We start from the raw sequence: 17,026 nt of genomic DNA on the forward strand, positions 1-17,026 counted from the left end.
TGCTAATCCAGAAATATTACCTCGGGTTAAGAACTTTGCTTCAGGATGAGAACAGAAATCATGCAGCAGCGGCGCAGCGGCAGCAGGAGGCCCCATTAGCTAAAGTGGTGCTTCAGGTTAAGAACAGTTTCAGGTTAAGAACAGACCTCTGGAACGAATTAAGTACTTAACCCGAGGTACCACTGTAATATAATATAAATTCTTGCGGGTAATATCAGACTCACTATTTTCAGGTAGGATTCAGCTGACTACTGCCAAATTCAGGTTGCACAACAAACCTGCTCTCCCCCCTCCAAAATCAGACTTTTGCAGTAAGAAAAGTAATAGGGAAATGCACTGGAAAATGTGGGATAACAATTGCCTGATGCAGCATTGTAAAACCTCTCCACCAATAAACAATAGATGCTCAATAAACAGCCAACTTCATATAACCTCCCTGCAAAGTTTGTGTGCAAACCAATCAGGAGGAATGCTCAATAAACTGGTCACTTGGAAGTAATCTTCTTCTCCTTGCCTGGAGGGTCCATGGTTAGTACATGCAATCCCATATTCCACTTCAGAATGTAGGTTGGAAATGAATATAAAAGTTTAAGATGAAATAGTGGGAAACATGTACACACACAAACACACTCATATTATCATGTAAAAAAAGGAGCCCACACACCCAGAAGTAAAATGCCGCAGACAAGGTCCTGGCTTAACTGCGTCTGGCCATTCCTGGCCATTTCTTTTCCTCTACTTCACTGAAGGCTCCCTCTCTCCTCAGCCATGTGGCAATCAGAGTGCTATACAGTGGTACCTCGGTTTACGAACTTAATCAGTTCCGGAAGTCTGTTCTTAAACTGAAACTGTTCTTAACCTGAGGTGCACTTTCCCTAATGAGGCCTCCTGCCGCCGGTGCCCTTCCACTGTTCAGATCCTGTTCTTAGACCAAGGTAAAGTTTGCAAACCAGGACACTACTTCCGGTTTTGCGGAGTTCATAAACTGAATAGTTCGTAAACAAGGCTGTTCTTAACCGAGGTACCACTGTAAGCACTTTGGTACTCCCAGAAAGTGGGAGAAGGCCTGTCAGGTGGTTCTGTGTGCCACACAGGGAGGCCTGTTCTTTACCACATGTCCCTACTTTTTTTTTAATGCTCATTTTTAAAAATAAAAGCTGTTCTTTTTAATGTTTCCTTTCATACTGTTATTTTTTACTGAAAGGTAAGAGGGAGGTTTTGACACTGTTAATATAACACGGGGTGTTAATCTTATAATCACCCTGTCAGCACTTTGTGTCAGGGTGTTAATGACCACCTTTCAGCCACTCAGAGCTCCCTGCCAATACAAATAGAGCACTATATAGCCAACCAGCAACAAGTCAGACACTTTGGGTTCTTTCCCCCCTTTTTCAAAACACTCTCCTCCTTCAGTCCTCTTTTCTACAAGGAGTAGACAACTCACAATGTGGCAAAGAAAACTCCTTCTTTGTCAATTCCTTGCATTCTCCTCTTCACCTGCACATTTACCATTAAAAAATTGGGGTTGGTGCATGTACCATGGGATATAGATACACAAATATTTTCTTTGGATTTAAATATAGCAAATCCAGTATTAGGGGTGGAGAGAGATGTGTATTTTTCATCAGAAACAGAAGCAGTAATTCACCTAATTTCATATGGTTAATTTTTATGCAGTAAGCCAGCTTGCTTTATTTATTTAAATATATTTCCAACCCTCTTTTCCAATATAGGAATCATAGAGGCTAATAAATTAAGATAAACAAAGGATGGTACTTGCCTCAGCAGGGTTCTGCACCAGATTTTGAAGTTATGTATTGCACTTATGCTTGTACAATGGAAGTTACCCTCTTTCCATTGTATATGCACAAAATCTGTTCTGGGGTAGGCATGGGGCAAGAGGGAGGAGGAAAATTCCTTTGGGTAATCTTTGCACTGATAGAATGATTTAGTTGACTAATGTCTGTAGATATAGATATTGATATTCTTTTAGGTCAACTTGGGCCGGCCACCACTGCTCATGTTGTTCACACACACACACACACACACACACACACACCACCCCCTTCCCACCCCTTTATACTTGCTCAACCTCCCTCCCTTTACACTGGCACAATGTTGTGTTCTACTGCAAAGGGTGTTCACAGCACATGGTGGCCAAAGACTAAGCAGACAAGAGTTCAGGGGTAGGCAGATATCAAGGTCATGGCAGAACCCTGGACAGCTCCCAGTGATGCTTGGGCTGGCAGCTGAAAGCCAAACTGGAGGGGACGATGGTAGGGCAGGTCACTTCCATTGTTGCATTGTTAAACTGCTCTCATAATTGAGAAAGGTCTTTTAACATTCCACTAAAATCTACCCTCCTGTAACTTAAACCCATTCAATCTAGTCCTGCCCTCTGAGGCAGCAGTGAATAAATATTTGTCTTCTTCTATATGACTGCCCTTCAGGTATTTGCAGAGTACAATTGTGTGTGTGTGTGTGTGTGTGTGTGTGTGTGTGTGTGTGTGTGTCCCCACCTCAGTCTTCTCCAGGCTAAGCATACCCACTTCCTTCAACATTTCCTCAAAGGAAGTGTTCTCCATACCACTGCCTTTGTTACCGTCCTCTGAACCCTGTCCAATTTGCTAATATCCTCCTTAAAACGATGTGCCCAGAATTGGACGCAATACTCGCTACATTGGCTTGTGCTCTGAAAACAGATATTCTTATCTTTTTTTCTGGGAAGTCGGAGAAACGCTTACGTTTCTCAAAAAAGAAATGCATCCTGTCTTCAGGGAATGACTATGTCTATTCTTGAGTCCAACTGTTTATTATTTTAAGAGATATCATTTTGACTTCAAAGACCAATGAGTTGGGGGTGGGGGCAGGAAATACTCAGCTCTGTTTATCTGTTAAATGTCAAGCCCATCATATAAGCTTCAAGGGGGCTGGAATTTTCCAGAAGCAGTTCCCTGTAGCTCAACTGAAGACATCCAAAACTCCTCTCTAAGCAGCTGTGATTCTTATTTGAATTTCAGCCTAGGTATAACCACAGGCCCCAAGCTCCCCAAGGAAGTCTTGCATAAGCATTGTTCTCAATTAGTAGTGCAAAGATTTGAGAGAAAGCAAGAGGTCTTTGCTTTAGTTGGCATTGGGACATTAAAAATAAGTGGTCAAGTCTCTTTTAGATGTCTGTGTGTAAATTTAAATCCCTCTTAATGGTAATGGGAACTGCATATGCGTGCTGAGGGGAGAGTGAATACCCCCTAAGCAAGCAGGCTGGGTAAGGCCAAGAAAAGCCAAACTTTGCTACATTTTAGAACCAGCCAAAATAATAGTTTTTCAAGAACGATTTTATGGGTTAAGCAAATCTGTCCGTCTGCGATGGGATTTGACTTCCCAGTAGGATGTACGTTTTATTTACTAAGTTTTCAACTTTTACATCGTGCTGGGGAGGGAGAGGGACAAGAAGCAAGTTTCCAAAAATACCAGAGTAGAAAGGAAACAGCTGTTTGAAGAGATGAGCCATGATGGTGAGTACAGGGGCCAATGGCAGAGTCTGGGTGTTGCTGACAGATTTCTGGGCTTGGCAGGCTTCATGGGCACCCGTGAATTATGTCATTGAGGAAGAATCCGCGAGCAGGGATTTCAGAGTCCTGCTGATCACGAATCTTCCTTGCAAAAATCCAGTTGGAATATTTTCATTCCGACCTAACATTTTTCACTTGCGTTCCTCTGTGGAGGACAACATGACATTGGAATCAACAGCCCTTTCAGCATCCAAATAGGAGATTAACAAGCCGTGCCAGAGAGATCCCTTCTTCCACTCCTCCCACACAAAAGCGGCCCTAGATTGACCTCAGCTCCAGTTGCTGGGCTGAGCAAGTGGCAGAAACAGAAACCTGATTTCCTGCATGGCTGGTAGAAAGAGACCCAGAACCAATCTAGACTAATTTGAATCAGACTCGCTTTATTCTACTCACTGGACATTGTAAATTTAGCACATACATGTCATACTCAGGCAAGACATGCACAAAGAGATTAGGCCAGGGGTCAGCAAACTTTTTCAGCAGGGGGCTGGTCCACTGTCCCTCAGACCTTGTGGGGGGCCGGACTATATTTTGGGGGGGGATGAACGAATTCCTATGCCCCCCAAATAACCCAGAGATGCATTTTAAATGAAAGGACACATTCTATTCATGTAAAAACACGCTGATTCCCGGACTGTCTGCGGGCTGGATTTAGAAGGCGGTTGGGCCTTAGTTTGCCTACCCATGGACTAGGATATGGTAGAACTGTATACATCCCCAAAAGGAGTATAATAAGGAAAGTGATGGGGTTGTTCCTCACCCAGCAGCTGCCATTGCTGCTTTATTTTTGTGGTTGCAAATTCTTGGAAACTATTTTCGATGTTGTGTTTTAAATTGTAACTCACTCTGGGACCTTCGGGTGAAGGGTGGGCAATAAATTAAATTAAACTAAATCATTGTCCCAGTGTTTTCTCACGGGGCTTATCTAGATCATCTTTTGCTGACCTCATGCCCTGCTGGTATTTTGGACTACAACTTCCATCAGCCTCAGCTCATGGGAATCCAAAACTGCAGATTGAGGCAAGAAGAATATAAATAAATTACAAATCCTCAGAAAATGGCACGGCCATGAGAGGAGAATTAGGTTACTACTCTTCTATCCATCATTGTCACTGGAGGCACAAGTGTCCTTGTTGGCGCAGGTCTTGGTAAACTTTAGACTGGGCTGCTGCAATGTGCTGTGTGTGGGGCTGCCCTTGAGGATGCTTTAGAAATTGCAGCTGGCAAAAAAAGGCTGTGGCCCAGCTTTTGGCGGGGACAATTCTCTCTCAGTATATTATGCTGGTGCAGATAGCTCTGCTAGCTTCAAGGTACTGCTGTTAATGTATAAAGCTCTAAATAGCCTAGAATCACATTACCTGAAGGACCACCATGCCCCTTACGCAACAGCCGGATCACTTCCGTAATCTGGAGGTAACTCTCTTCAATGAACTACGGTGATTTCAGATTCTTTTAGTTTCTGTGCTAAGACCTTTAGTGGCACCAATACTTCTTGAACACTGTTCACATTGAAATCAGGCAAGCATGCACAATTCTGATATTTCATCACCTACTGAAAACATTTCACCAAGCATTTTTACAGAACTCATTTGATTCACTGTTGGTCATTTCTTCTGAATTTTATAAGATGCTTTAGGGTTTATATTGTAGATTGCCATTATATTATTTTTAATGAGTTGGTGGTTTAGAAATACTCTTATGAATAAAATAATTACTGTTGATGCCATAGGCATTATCCATCACATGATCATGACAACCATATTATTATGACAAACATATTATTATGATTACTACAACTATTACTACTAATTATGTATATCCCCGCTCATTCTACATAAACTGTACTCAAGGCAGCTCAGACTTTAAAAATTGGCTTTAAGACTACAGAAGTCAAATAAAACAAACAGTACATTATTTAAAATAGCAGAACATTATATTACACACTGTATTCACTTTTATAATTGACTCACTTACTGAAAGGAAATTGCATTTCCACAGCAGCAAGATATCAGCGTTTGAGTGCCTAGAAGATGCAATCTTTGTGCTGTAGAATTTTTTCCTTCAGAAAACGCTGCTGGATTCCACTGTAATTAATTAATTACAACTGTCCATTGTGTTGTAAAGCAAAGCCTTGCAACACCATCAAAGGGATTTAAACACCCATCTTTGTAAGATAAATCCAGATTGTGTTGAGCCAACTTTGTGGCATTAAACCACACTGTGGGCCATACTAGACAGTGTGTAAGCACCATTATCTCTGTCTTTAAGGGGTTTTAAAATGCAGATTACCATCACTGGCGGAGGAAGAGGTGTGCGGGGGGAGCGCAATCCTGGTTGGGTGCCATCGCAGCTGCCCCCCCCCCCCATGTGCTGGGCGCCACACCCCCAGGACGCATGCCACGCCCCCCCAGACAACGCATCACGCCCCCAGAATGCACGCCAGCCACGCCCATGCCTGCTCTCAACCCCACCCCCACCAGAGCTTGAAGCTCTGCCACCATCTTGACCCTGGCATGATGAAAGGGAGAGTTAATACTTTGTCACCAGTATAGATCTGGGCAGTGGCGTAGTGTGGGTTGTTAGCACCTGGGGCAAGGCAAGTAATTTGTGCCCCCTAACCCAGGGCAAGGCAAGTAATTTGCGCCCCCTAACCCCTAACCTGCCGCCGCTGCCAGCTTCTTCTTGCTGATGCCTGGTCTGGTCTGGTGTGGTTCTCTCCCACGCTCAGCGCTGCGCTGGGCGGCTGCTGCACTGTCCCTCCCCCAGATAGTCCCTCGCTCTCTCTCCGCACCGCATGCCTGGCACCCACCCCCTCCACAGTGGGCGGCGACCCGGCGGCTTGGATCGGATTTGCACAGCCAGCACTGCAGTGAGAGAGAGTGAGCCAGATAGGGGCAGAGAGCTGCGAGTGTGAGCGCCCGCCCCCCCCCAGATGTTGCGCCCGATGCGGCCGGCCCCCCCCTGCACCCCCACGCTACGCCACTGGATCTGGGCACATTCAGAGGTAGAGACAGGAAGGATTGTCAGATGGGCTCTGCTCCATTGTCTCATCAATGGATGCTCTTTGACTCCTGAGATGCTGCTTTTAGCTTTCCCTCCTGTCTTCTGGATTTCACCTTGACCTATAATGTACACGAAGAGATTGTTCCAACTTTTTCTCTTTGCATTGCCTCACTAACAATTATACTTCCGTGTGTGTGTGTGTGTGTGTGTGTGTGTGTGTGTGTTTGTACCATTTTACGTTTGTCAATATGTTTAAAATTTAAAAGAACATTGCAATTAAGGACACAGATATACCCTCTACCTTCCACCTGAGCATTAGACAAAACAAATTCTTGATTGTCAAGTTTATTGAAGATCAGACCTTCCATCACCACCATCATCAAAGGGCTGAACTTGAAGCAGCAACACCTCAACAGCTGTTTCACTTCCAGGGAAATTATCAATGTGGAGTGGAGGATGGGTTTTGTCGCCCACAGTTTCCTCTCTTCTCAGCCCCCAATAATTTCCAAAGAGAGTTTCCCCCCTTATAAACCCATAATTGGAACTTCCTATGCCAGAGAAGCTTCAGACCCGGGGTGTGATTTGATGTGGAGAACAGTCAGGAAAATGGGTTAAGAATTGTTCTGCATCTCCACTTCACATCACCATCTCCCCAAGCTGCTTTTCCTTAGGGTCACTAAGGGTTTGTCACACATGTTTGCATGTAACATCCTGTTTGGTCCTAAATGTCTCGTGCAACAGCTCCAGGAATGTTACCTCATGTCAATCCTTCCCCTTCCCTGGGTTTGCTTGTTTTCTTATATTTTCATTTCTGGGTTTGTGATTATAAAGCTCAGAGGTTTCCTAAACAGAATCGTAAATCAAAGAGAAAGCCGGATGTTCATCCAGACCACATGTTGAGAAGCATGCTTCCAATTCCACATGAAAGCTGCACTAACCAGATGTGAATGCAATTTTCCTGCTTAGATGGGAAGTTGTAGGGAGAACCTACAAAATGCCCATAGCTTTTAAAATAGAAAGGAGATCTTTCCAGAAAAGGTCTACCAAGGCTGATGTTCATATTTCATTTCTGGGGAACTTTCTTGTGGTCAGAGTTGGATGCTACAGGGCATATCCATTATACCTAGTAAGCTACATAAGAAGAACGCTACTGAGTCAAACCAAAGGCACTTCTAGTTCCAGTATCCTGTTCTCAGAGTAGGCAGCCAGAAGCTTATGGGAAGCCCACAAAGAGAATATGAGTGCCGCAAGACTCTTGCCCAGTGGTCATCCATGAGCCCATTCCATTCCATTTCCAATCATCTGCATTAAAAAAACAAACAAACATTGCATTTAACATGTTGGCACCTATCTGTCTTGGGAGACAATGGAGCAATGCACCTTTTGGGGTGAAGTCAGACTGTTGGAAGGTTACAGCACCTGCCAGAGACCAAAATGAGACAGACATGTTTTGTTGCAGCTGGGGCAAATGAAGGTGTCCTGTTGTGCTGCTGCAGATGCACTATGGTGTTTCTGCTCTCTGTGCTCCTCCCAGCAGTCATTCCTCCTCTGGTCGCTGCTATAGATGCAACTGCCAGAAGTGAAGCCTTAACATTTTCCACATGCACTGCATCAGGAAGATTTGGACATCCCAAGAGACTGAAACAAAGATGGGCTCTCCCAAGCTCACATTCCCAGCAAATTCACACTTCTGTCTCAGCGACACCCATGCTGGCTTGGGCATGTCCACAGAATGGAAGATAGGAGGATCACCAAGGGCATAGTCTACAGGGAGCTGGCTTCAGGCACCAGGTCCATTGGCAGACCAACTCTGCATTACAAAGATGTTTGCAAACACGACATGTAGGCTGGCAACATCAACCCCACCATGCAGAAATCCCTTGCATTGCATTTAAGCATGTGTCTATTTAAACACACTTTTCTGAACCTCTTTTCTGTCGCAATATGCATTTCTAAATTATTTTCTCTCAAGATATGCATTTATAACTATTCCAGTACAGTTTTGATGCAGGAACTGTGTTGGAAGAATTGGGGAAAGTGAGAAATTCTGTGGGTATTTAATTTGTCCAGGAGATGGTGATCAGGTCAGTTTGCGCTGGAATTTGAATGATTAACTTCTTGCCTCTATCTTGTACGGCAGAAGAGGATAGGACTAGATAGGCTGGATGGGGAGGTGTTAGGTTTATGTGTTGGCTGCATTTGTGTGTATCTTTCCCTGTATACTGGAGAAGCTTCATTAGAAGCTACTTGAGGGTGATTTGGTTTGTAACCCTCAGGTCCTTTAAACTGCTGGTTGTGGTGATTCACTGTGCAGGGAAATCAACTTTGACATTCGTTACCAGAGCTAAACTTTGGGAACAGGTTCAGTGGCTGTGCCCTGGCCTAAAATAAGCTTTGTGTTTGAAATGGCAGGTTTTACCCTCTTCCCCTTGAATGCTTGGAGGTATGCTCAGAACGAGCAGGAATATGTACTACTTGTGCCACAAGAAAGGAGACACAAACAATTTCCCATGTGCATGCCATAAGGCAGAGTGATGGCAAAATGGTCAGAATGTGCTGTGCATGTTTTGCTTCTCTCCCTGTGGGTGGAAATACCCCCTAGAATCCAAACCAACCAAGAGGAGAAAAGAGCAGAGCGAGCAGCTGCAAGGTTACTAAGACGCCACAATCCTCAAGTACATTCAGCTCAGAAAAGACAGCAAGTGACTCTTGGCAGCCTCAGCTTCCTTGCGTTTATAAAGCTATCTATTTTAAATTTGAAGTGGAAACTTTGATTGGGGCCAGCTTTTAAAATATCAGATCAGCTCCAGGAAGGAAAACAGTAAAGGATGTCAGGAAGATTGCTGGTACAGAGTGTACTCCAGACTCTTCAAGGCAAGAAGCAAAGAGAAATCTCAGTAATGTCCCTAAAGCTTTGCTATCTCTGTCTACTTGACAGCAGCAAACAAAAGAAAAAGTCTTCAAAAAATAGGTAATGGGGGTTACCACATTAAGCTCTATAAAGCATGAAAGGCTTGTTTCTCGGAGTTACAATGCAGACATTACTGGGTGACCATTAAAAAGGTAAAGGGACCCCTGACCATTAGGTCCAGTCAAGGCCAACTCTGGGGTTGCGGCACTCATCTCACTTTATTGGCCGGCGTACAGCTTCCGGGTCATATGGCCAGCATGACTAAGCTGCTTCTGACGAACCAGAGCAGTGCATGGAAACGCTGTTTACCTTCCAACCGGAGCGGTACCTATTTATCTACTTGCACTATGATGTGCTTTCAAACTGCTAGGTTGGCAGGAGCTGGGACCGAGCAACGGGAGCTCACCCCGTCACGGGGATTCGAACCGCCAACCTTCTGATCAGCAAGTCCTAGGCTCTGTGGTTTAACCCACACTGCTACCCATATCTCTGGGTGACCATTAATGATTTGCTAATGTGTTGGTGAGGAGAAGCCCAGTTTTTAGCAAAGAGAGATGTGGAATGAGCAATATAAGGGTAGTAGAACCTCTTCAGATGTTCTCCAAAACATGATACAGGGGGAGCCCAATCACATGCTCCCAACTCCCATGCATTCATGATAACGTCTGAAAGAGGACAGTTGTACACACAAAGAGCTCTTGCTCTGAGAAAGCAGGCCCCTGATTTCATGGAGAGAGCCTTTCACATGTAGACTTATAGATCCATGGCTACTAACCATCATGTCTGTGTACCATTCCCAGTACCAGAGGCTGCATGGCTCCAAATACCAGTTGCAGGGGAAGGTACTCAAGTGGAGAAAGTGCTTTTGATTTTGTGACCTGCTTGCAGGCTTCCCATAGGCTTCTGGCTGGCTTTGTGAGAACAAGAAAGTGGACTAGATCAGTCTTTGTTTGATTCAAGAGGACTATGCATGGGGGTTCACTTCAGATATGAATGAGAGGAACTTGGGAGCATGTGATTATGCTCCACATATTGGATAATGTCAAAGAGGCCTCAGTATAACTATCAATGGGCAGTCTGGACTCGCCTCCAGACCAAAGTGCCACATGGACCACACAACTAAGATGGCACTGGTGTGTTGCTTATCACAAACGTAGCCAGAAAACTGTTTATTGAGTACTAAAGCTGTGACCTGCCAGGACATGAAAGCCGCTTTATCCCAATGATTTTGCAAATGTCGAAGATTTTCTCAATTTCTGCAAAACATTGTCTCTGCTTTCCATCCAGGTACTGCTCTGTCTTCAGTCTCTTTATTTTGTGGATAGGTTTTTGAATAACAGTGGACGTGAACATTCAAGAGCATGTTGACCTCTTTGGAACCTTTGCCAATCTGGTTTTCATCCCTGCTTTCAGACTCTGGTTTTTTAACCTTGCTTGGCCAACTACATTTAGAAATCTATATCCATCAGCACAAGGAATATCAAGTATACATTCCAGCCAGGCAAAAACTGTTGGGGTGCAAAGCAGTTAACAAAAAAGTTAACATTCTTTAACTATCTAGGCATGCAAAGTCTATTTTTGGAAGCCTGTGTGTGTGTGTGTGTGTGTGTCAGCTTTGAACATTTTGGTTTGAGTTATATAACATTTTTCTGGGTAGTCTGAAAGAACCTGAAGTATGAGGCCTGCCAATCTGTCTGCTTCATATAAGCAAGTAGCTCAGTCAGTTGTGGTGTTTCCCTGACTTTAATTTTTGCCAATCTCAGTGAGGCATGTTTATTACTAACTTTTATAAATTATATGCTAACATAAACCACAGCTAAACCCATGTCTGGGATTCTTCTTCCATCCTGCTCAAGTTCACTTTTCTACAAAAATATGCCTAGTGTATGATTTTACTAGTCTTTTTTCTCAGACCAGAAGTGATTTATGTTAGTAGGTTTTCCAGATACATGACGCAGCCCTACCACTTGAAGTGGGGTCATTGCTCACATGGACAATTATAAATTCTCCTTGCAAATGTGTTATTTGGGCAGTCAGAGCTGTCATAGACAAGATAAATGTATGACTTACCATCTCTAACTGTACTTAACCCCATCTCCTTTACACACTGGAAATCAATTATCTCTTACCTGTCCACTGTACCTTGTAAGCCCATAGGATAGAGGTTTTGGTATTCAGTAGAACATCAAGCATGCTATTAGTGCTATACATTTTAAATTATTGTAATGAGAGCACAATCATCAACACAGAGTTGTCCATGGTCATGTATTAGGTACTTATGGTGATTAAAACTTGAAGAATCCTGCTGTTGCAACAAGTTGAATTAGTTAACCAAACTATTCCCCACCCCCCAACTTTGAATTAAAGGTCTGCACACTTACTGTTGACTGCAACTTTCTTAAACACTTAATGTCAGAAGGCTGGGATCTGACCTAAATAAACCACCAGGTTGAAAAAGTCAACACATCCCTAGTGGTTTATTACATCTCATTCTGCATGTTCTTATTGTTCTGGCATTTGAGAGATCCATGAAAGGGCATGAGAAAATATTTCATAGTTATTGAGATTAAAGAGGTTGTAGAATTGTGCTTTTAAAAGGGACAGAGTTGCAGCATTCTATCAGCTACACTTTGAGATGACTATTTATTACTGGATTTAATTATTCACATCTTGGGAAACAACTGAAAATTAAAATTACATTTTAATTGGCAGAAGTCACACATTTTGTTTCTCTGTTCAATGGATGTCTGCCATCCAAAGAGCCCTTTTAGGTGCAGGCTGGCTCTGTCTATACCCATCCAACCAACAGGGAATCAGAAAATAAGAAGTTCCACCCAATTCCACAAGTGTCAAGCAGGACTGCTATTAAAACTGCTATTAAAAATCTCTGTGTTTCCCACCCAGTCCTCCAGATATGGACATTGTCCAGTAGATTATTCTTTACAACAGCAGATCATTCTTTACAACAGCACATCAAATTTTCTGCCTAAAGCCTATTTTGCACAGCGTTTGTCCAAAATCCGATGCTCTGGTGTGCATCTTTCCAGCATCCTGTTTCAGTTTGTTTGTCTTGCGGTCTGATTGCATCTCCTAAATTAACCTGCTGCCCACCCTCATGCATGGTGGGGAATGCTGTCCCATTCCCAATATTGAAACAGTGTTGATTCAACCACAATCCCTGTCATATTTTTTACATAGAATGGGGGATGGAGGTAATGGTGCCTTCTTGCCTCAGGCAGAAAAACATCGTGGTGGCTCTGCTTCCAGCTGCCTACACTCCAGGACTGGCAGCTATGAATTCCTTCTTCATCATTTGCCCCAGCAATCCATATGTCACCTCCTAAGATGGCCCTATATTACTTGGCCTGCACCAAGAAGCAACACAGCAGCTTGACCAGTTAGTGTGCTTCTGGATTTTGTGAGTGCTTTTTACTGAAAGAAAATATTCTTACATTATTGCAGAGACCAGCTACTGTTTACACTTCTTCAGCTTCTGATTGCCCTCGCCCCCTGCCCCTGCCCCTTAAAATATGTGGAGTTCCCTTTTCATGCAAAGAAGAGCATGTGATTCAGTTATGGCCACATTGCATCATGTCATATGTCTAGGGGACTAGTTACTTGTCAAGGAAAGCAGGACCCTGCCGAAAGACAGAGATAGCATGTTATAATGAAATGCTGTTCCACAGCTGCTTGCTGAATTAATTTCCCTGTAGAATTTTCTAATTAGTCGGCTTTCTCCAGCTTATTCCCCACAGATGAAACAGAAAGGAAGCAAAAGGCTAGCACCTGCTCCGAAACTTTGGCTGGGGTTGAGGGGAGATGGGGATTTAATGGCTGACATACGCGGAAAATAGTTAGACACACGAAAGTCTCCCATCCAGCCAGCTGTGGGGATGAAGTAACTGGCTTTGGAAGCTTCGTGGAGATTCTTTTATGGGAGGAAAATTTCCACTGGCTAACCACATTACTTGGGGGGAGGGGGATAGATTTGTTCAAGTGTCAAAATATTGTCCTACTGCCCCCCCCCTTAAAGGATACGTCAGGAAAAGAAAGAAGAGTGGGTTACTCAAAGCCATTAAGGTGGTTTAATGTGGAGCTTGAGCAATTACTGCTAGTTCATTGTTTTAATGGCTGTAGTTTCTCCCATTATTATTATTATTTAAAAAAACACACACACAAAAACACTGTTTTGCTGGAATGCAGCGCATATTTGAAAAGTACCAATTAGGATGGCATGCAGGATCAAGACAATAACAGGAACTAGTGGCTTATGATTCATTGCTTTGAAGGAGAGTTATCGATTGCACAGAAGTTGTTCATGTTAGATGTTATAGGAAATCAAAGCATGAAGAAAGCAGAACCAGATAATAGTCATCAAGATCTTCCCAGGAAAATAAATACATGCATAATATTAAAGTTGCAAGCACACTTAATTCCCTTCCCCCAAATATCTCAGAATTACGACCTGTGACAAAGAAACTGGATTGATCTAAGGCCACCACTTTATTAATAAATTTAATTGATCTCCAATGTCATTGTTAGATTAAGAGCCAACTTTCCCGCTTCCTCCATGTGAGTTTCCTGGTACCAAAGCCAGAGCTTGGATTGCTACGTGCCTTGATTGGATAACCCCAGCCTGGCTTAAAGCATCAGACTGGTGACGCTTTTAATCTTCACATGCATCTTAGTGGTCTGCAGAGGAGCCCCTATGTCATCAGCTTCCTGACTGAAGAGTCCTGGGGATCTGTGAGGCTCTTGGGACCCAGGGGTGGTCCCTCTCCTAGCCTAGGCACTTCTAGCTGCTAAGCTGTAGTGGTCTGATTGAGTAACCCTCTCTTCACCACACAGTACCTTAGCATGTGTCATGATTCCCTCTGAATACCTGGATTCAGACCAAAAGTGTGAGGGACCTGAGGAAGAGGACTCTAAACGAGGAGGAAGAGGGATGAGACAATGGAGCAGAACACATTTGACAACGCCGCCTGCCACTGAATGCACTCAGGTCTACTGATGAGGCAGGAGTTCCAGAGAAAAGGAGGCTGTTAAAGACTATGGAGGATGAGGAGGGCACAGCGGCATGGGGAGGTATGGAAGGCTATGCCTTCCATGGAGAGGTTGTGCCTCAACAGAAAAGAATAGACTCATTTCCCTAAGGAGGAGTGCTTGCCTTCAGACCAGGAATTCTCACATAGATGGGGATTTTCACAAGTATATGGGCATTCTCTATCTCTGCTTAAAAGCTTGGCAGGTAGGCAAGGAAACTTGTTGGAATAGCTCCATAACTCCTGTGCCGTTTCAGTTTCCTTGTTAGGATCTGGGACAGTGGCCTTGATCTTAGACCGAGCTTATTGTGTTAAACTGCTCTGTGTGGGGAATAGGGTTCTCCTAACAATTCTCTGTACCCTTAGCAAGCTAAACTTCCTTGTATTCTTTGGGAGGAGCCATGATAGTTTAAAGTGGCATGGTAATGCTTTAAATGTGCAGATGGGGCCCCAAAGCGAGGGCCAAGCTGAGCTTTAGCTTTTGAATTCTTCAGGCTGATAGCATCTGGGGATTCAAAGCTTTACCTTTCCCACCAGTTTCTCTAAAGAGCAGCAAAGAAAAATAAAACCAATTAGATGGTCAAACTTAAGATTAGAAAATGTGTAGTACAAAACATTTCTTTCTAGACACAGAAGGGAAAGCAAAATCTGGCTTCTGTGGGAGAAGAGACAGAGGTTTTGAAAAGAAATAATGGAGCATGTGCACATACATTTCTTTGCTCCAGGATGAACTTAAAAACATTAAACACAGAGAAACAAATGGGAGGTAAAGGGTAAGGATGTTATTACCCTAAATAGAGAAGATTTGGCAAGATACCCTAACATTTCAAAAGCTTGCCTGTGGGAAACTGGAAAATTAGTACAGGGCAGAGACTAGCACTGCAGCTGACCTCCCCTGTTGCAGGAGATGATCTTAATGAACCAGTTTCCGAAATGCCATTGCAAGGGTTTTAATTGGAGCTGTCGCTAATTAACCTGTGGAATGAGGAGTATTTTAACAGGGATATCCAGTCATTCAATGTACAACTCGCAGAAAAATCCAAAGCAAGGTATTTAACATCTTAACTTTGAAAGAAGGCCAGCAAGCATTATGGAGTCTTGCAAAATCCCAAAATGTCCCAATGCACACTGAGCCAGGAGGCTGTTCTTCAGACACTGTGATTTATTTATTTATTTAAAGAGGAGTTAAAATGAAAGACCTTCTCCCAAGGCTTGTAAATTCAAACCTGAGTGTGCTCTGCTGCTTGAGAACTTCATACAGACTGCAAACAGCAAGCAACACTCTGGCAAAATTTACAAGCCTGGAACGTTTTTCTTCACATCCCCAAGACCAATGATCATTTCTGTACCCATTATGAAATGAGCAAGGGATGGGAATTTAGGTTTGTGTATTTACTGATTAGGGACCCAGGTGGCGCTGTGGTCTAAACCACTGAGTCTCTTGGGCTTGCCTATTGGAAGGTCGGCGGTTCGAATCCCCATGATGGGGTGAGCTCCCGTTGCTCGGTCCCTGCTCCTGCCAACCTAGCAGTTCAAAAGCACGTCAAAGTGCAAGTAGATAAATAGGTACCGCTCCGACAGGGAGGTAAATGGCATTTCCATGTGCTCTGGCTTCTGTCAAAGTGTTCCGTTGCACCAGAAGCAGCTTAGTCATGCTGGCCACATGACCTGGAAAACCTGTCTGCAGACAAACGCTGGCACCCTCAGCCTGTAAAGCGAGATGAGCGCTGCAACCCCAGAGTCGTCTGTGACTGGACTTAACTGTCAGGGATCCTTTACCTTTACCTTTACAGTGAGGGGGGAAAGCATTTGATCCCCTGCTAAATTTGCCCGTTTGCCCTCTGACGAAGAAATGACCAGTCCATAATTTTAATGGTAGGTTTATTGTAGCTGTGAGAGACAGAATAACAACAGGAAAACCCCCAGAGGGGGTTTCGTCAGAGGGTGAACAGGCAAATTTAGCAGAGGAACAAATACTTTACCTTTACCTTTATTTACTGATAGCAGAATTAGCCCTTAAGTTCCAGCATCGTGACAGTTTCTGATTTGCAAATGTGCCTCAAAATGCTGGTGACCCTGTCGTAAGCAGTCCCTATGAACAGAAACCCTGCATGCATTTTCCAGGTAGTGAAAGCTTTTACAGAAAAAGCTCCCGTCTTTTGGTCCCAGCTCCTGCCCACCTAGCAGTTCGAAAGCACCCCTAAGTGCAAGTAGATAAATAGGTACCGCTTTATAGCGGGAAGGTAAACGGCGTTTCTGTGTGCTGCTCTTGTGCCGGTTCATCAGAGCAGCTTTGTCACGCTGGCCACGTGACCCAGAAGTGTCTCCGGACAGCGCTGGCCCCCGGCCTCTTAAGTGAGATGGGCACACAACCCCCGAGTCGGACACGACTGGCCCGTACAGACAGGGGTACCTTTACCTTACTAAGTTATCCTGAGTATACACCACACCCCCATTTGATTTTTTTCCTGCTACAGCATGCACTTTTTCACATACAA

General features: G+C 43.9%; 1 protein-coding gene and 1 long non-coding RNA gene across 4 annotated transcripts in view; one reads left to right on the forward strand and one right to left on the reverse strand.

The window, feature by feature from the left end:
- LOC310852477 (uncharacterized protein) overlaps nucleotides 1-17,026 on the reverse strand; it is a 131,560-nt gene that overhangs the window by 91,761 nt on the left and 22,773 nt on the right. The window contains exon 2 of one of the 3 annotated variants that reach the window (XM_083756066.1): nucleotides 6,551-6,694. The exons of the other annotated variants lie outside the window; for them this stretch is intronic. Within the exon in view, the coding sequence (XP_083612192.1) occupies nucleotides 6,551-6,694 (144 nt within the window). The remainder of the gene's footprint in view (nucleotides 1-6,550; nucleotides 6,695-17,026) is intronic. 3 annotated transcript variants of the gene reach the window in all.
- Nucleotides 1-17,026, forward strand: part of LOC310852549 — a 99,247-nt gene that overhangs the window by 28,346 nt on the left and 53,875 nt on the right. The gene's annotated exons all lie outside the window — the stretch shown is intronic.

Source organism: Podarcis gaigeae (genome assembly GCF_964106915.1).
Source record: "Podarcis gaigeae genome assembly, chromosome: 9".
Lineage (NCBI taxonomy): Eukaryota > Metazoa > Chordata > Lepidosauria > Squamata > Lacertidae > Podarcis > Podarcis gaigeae.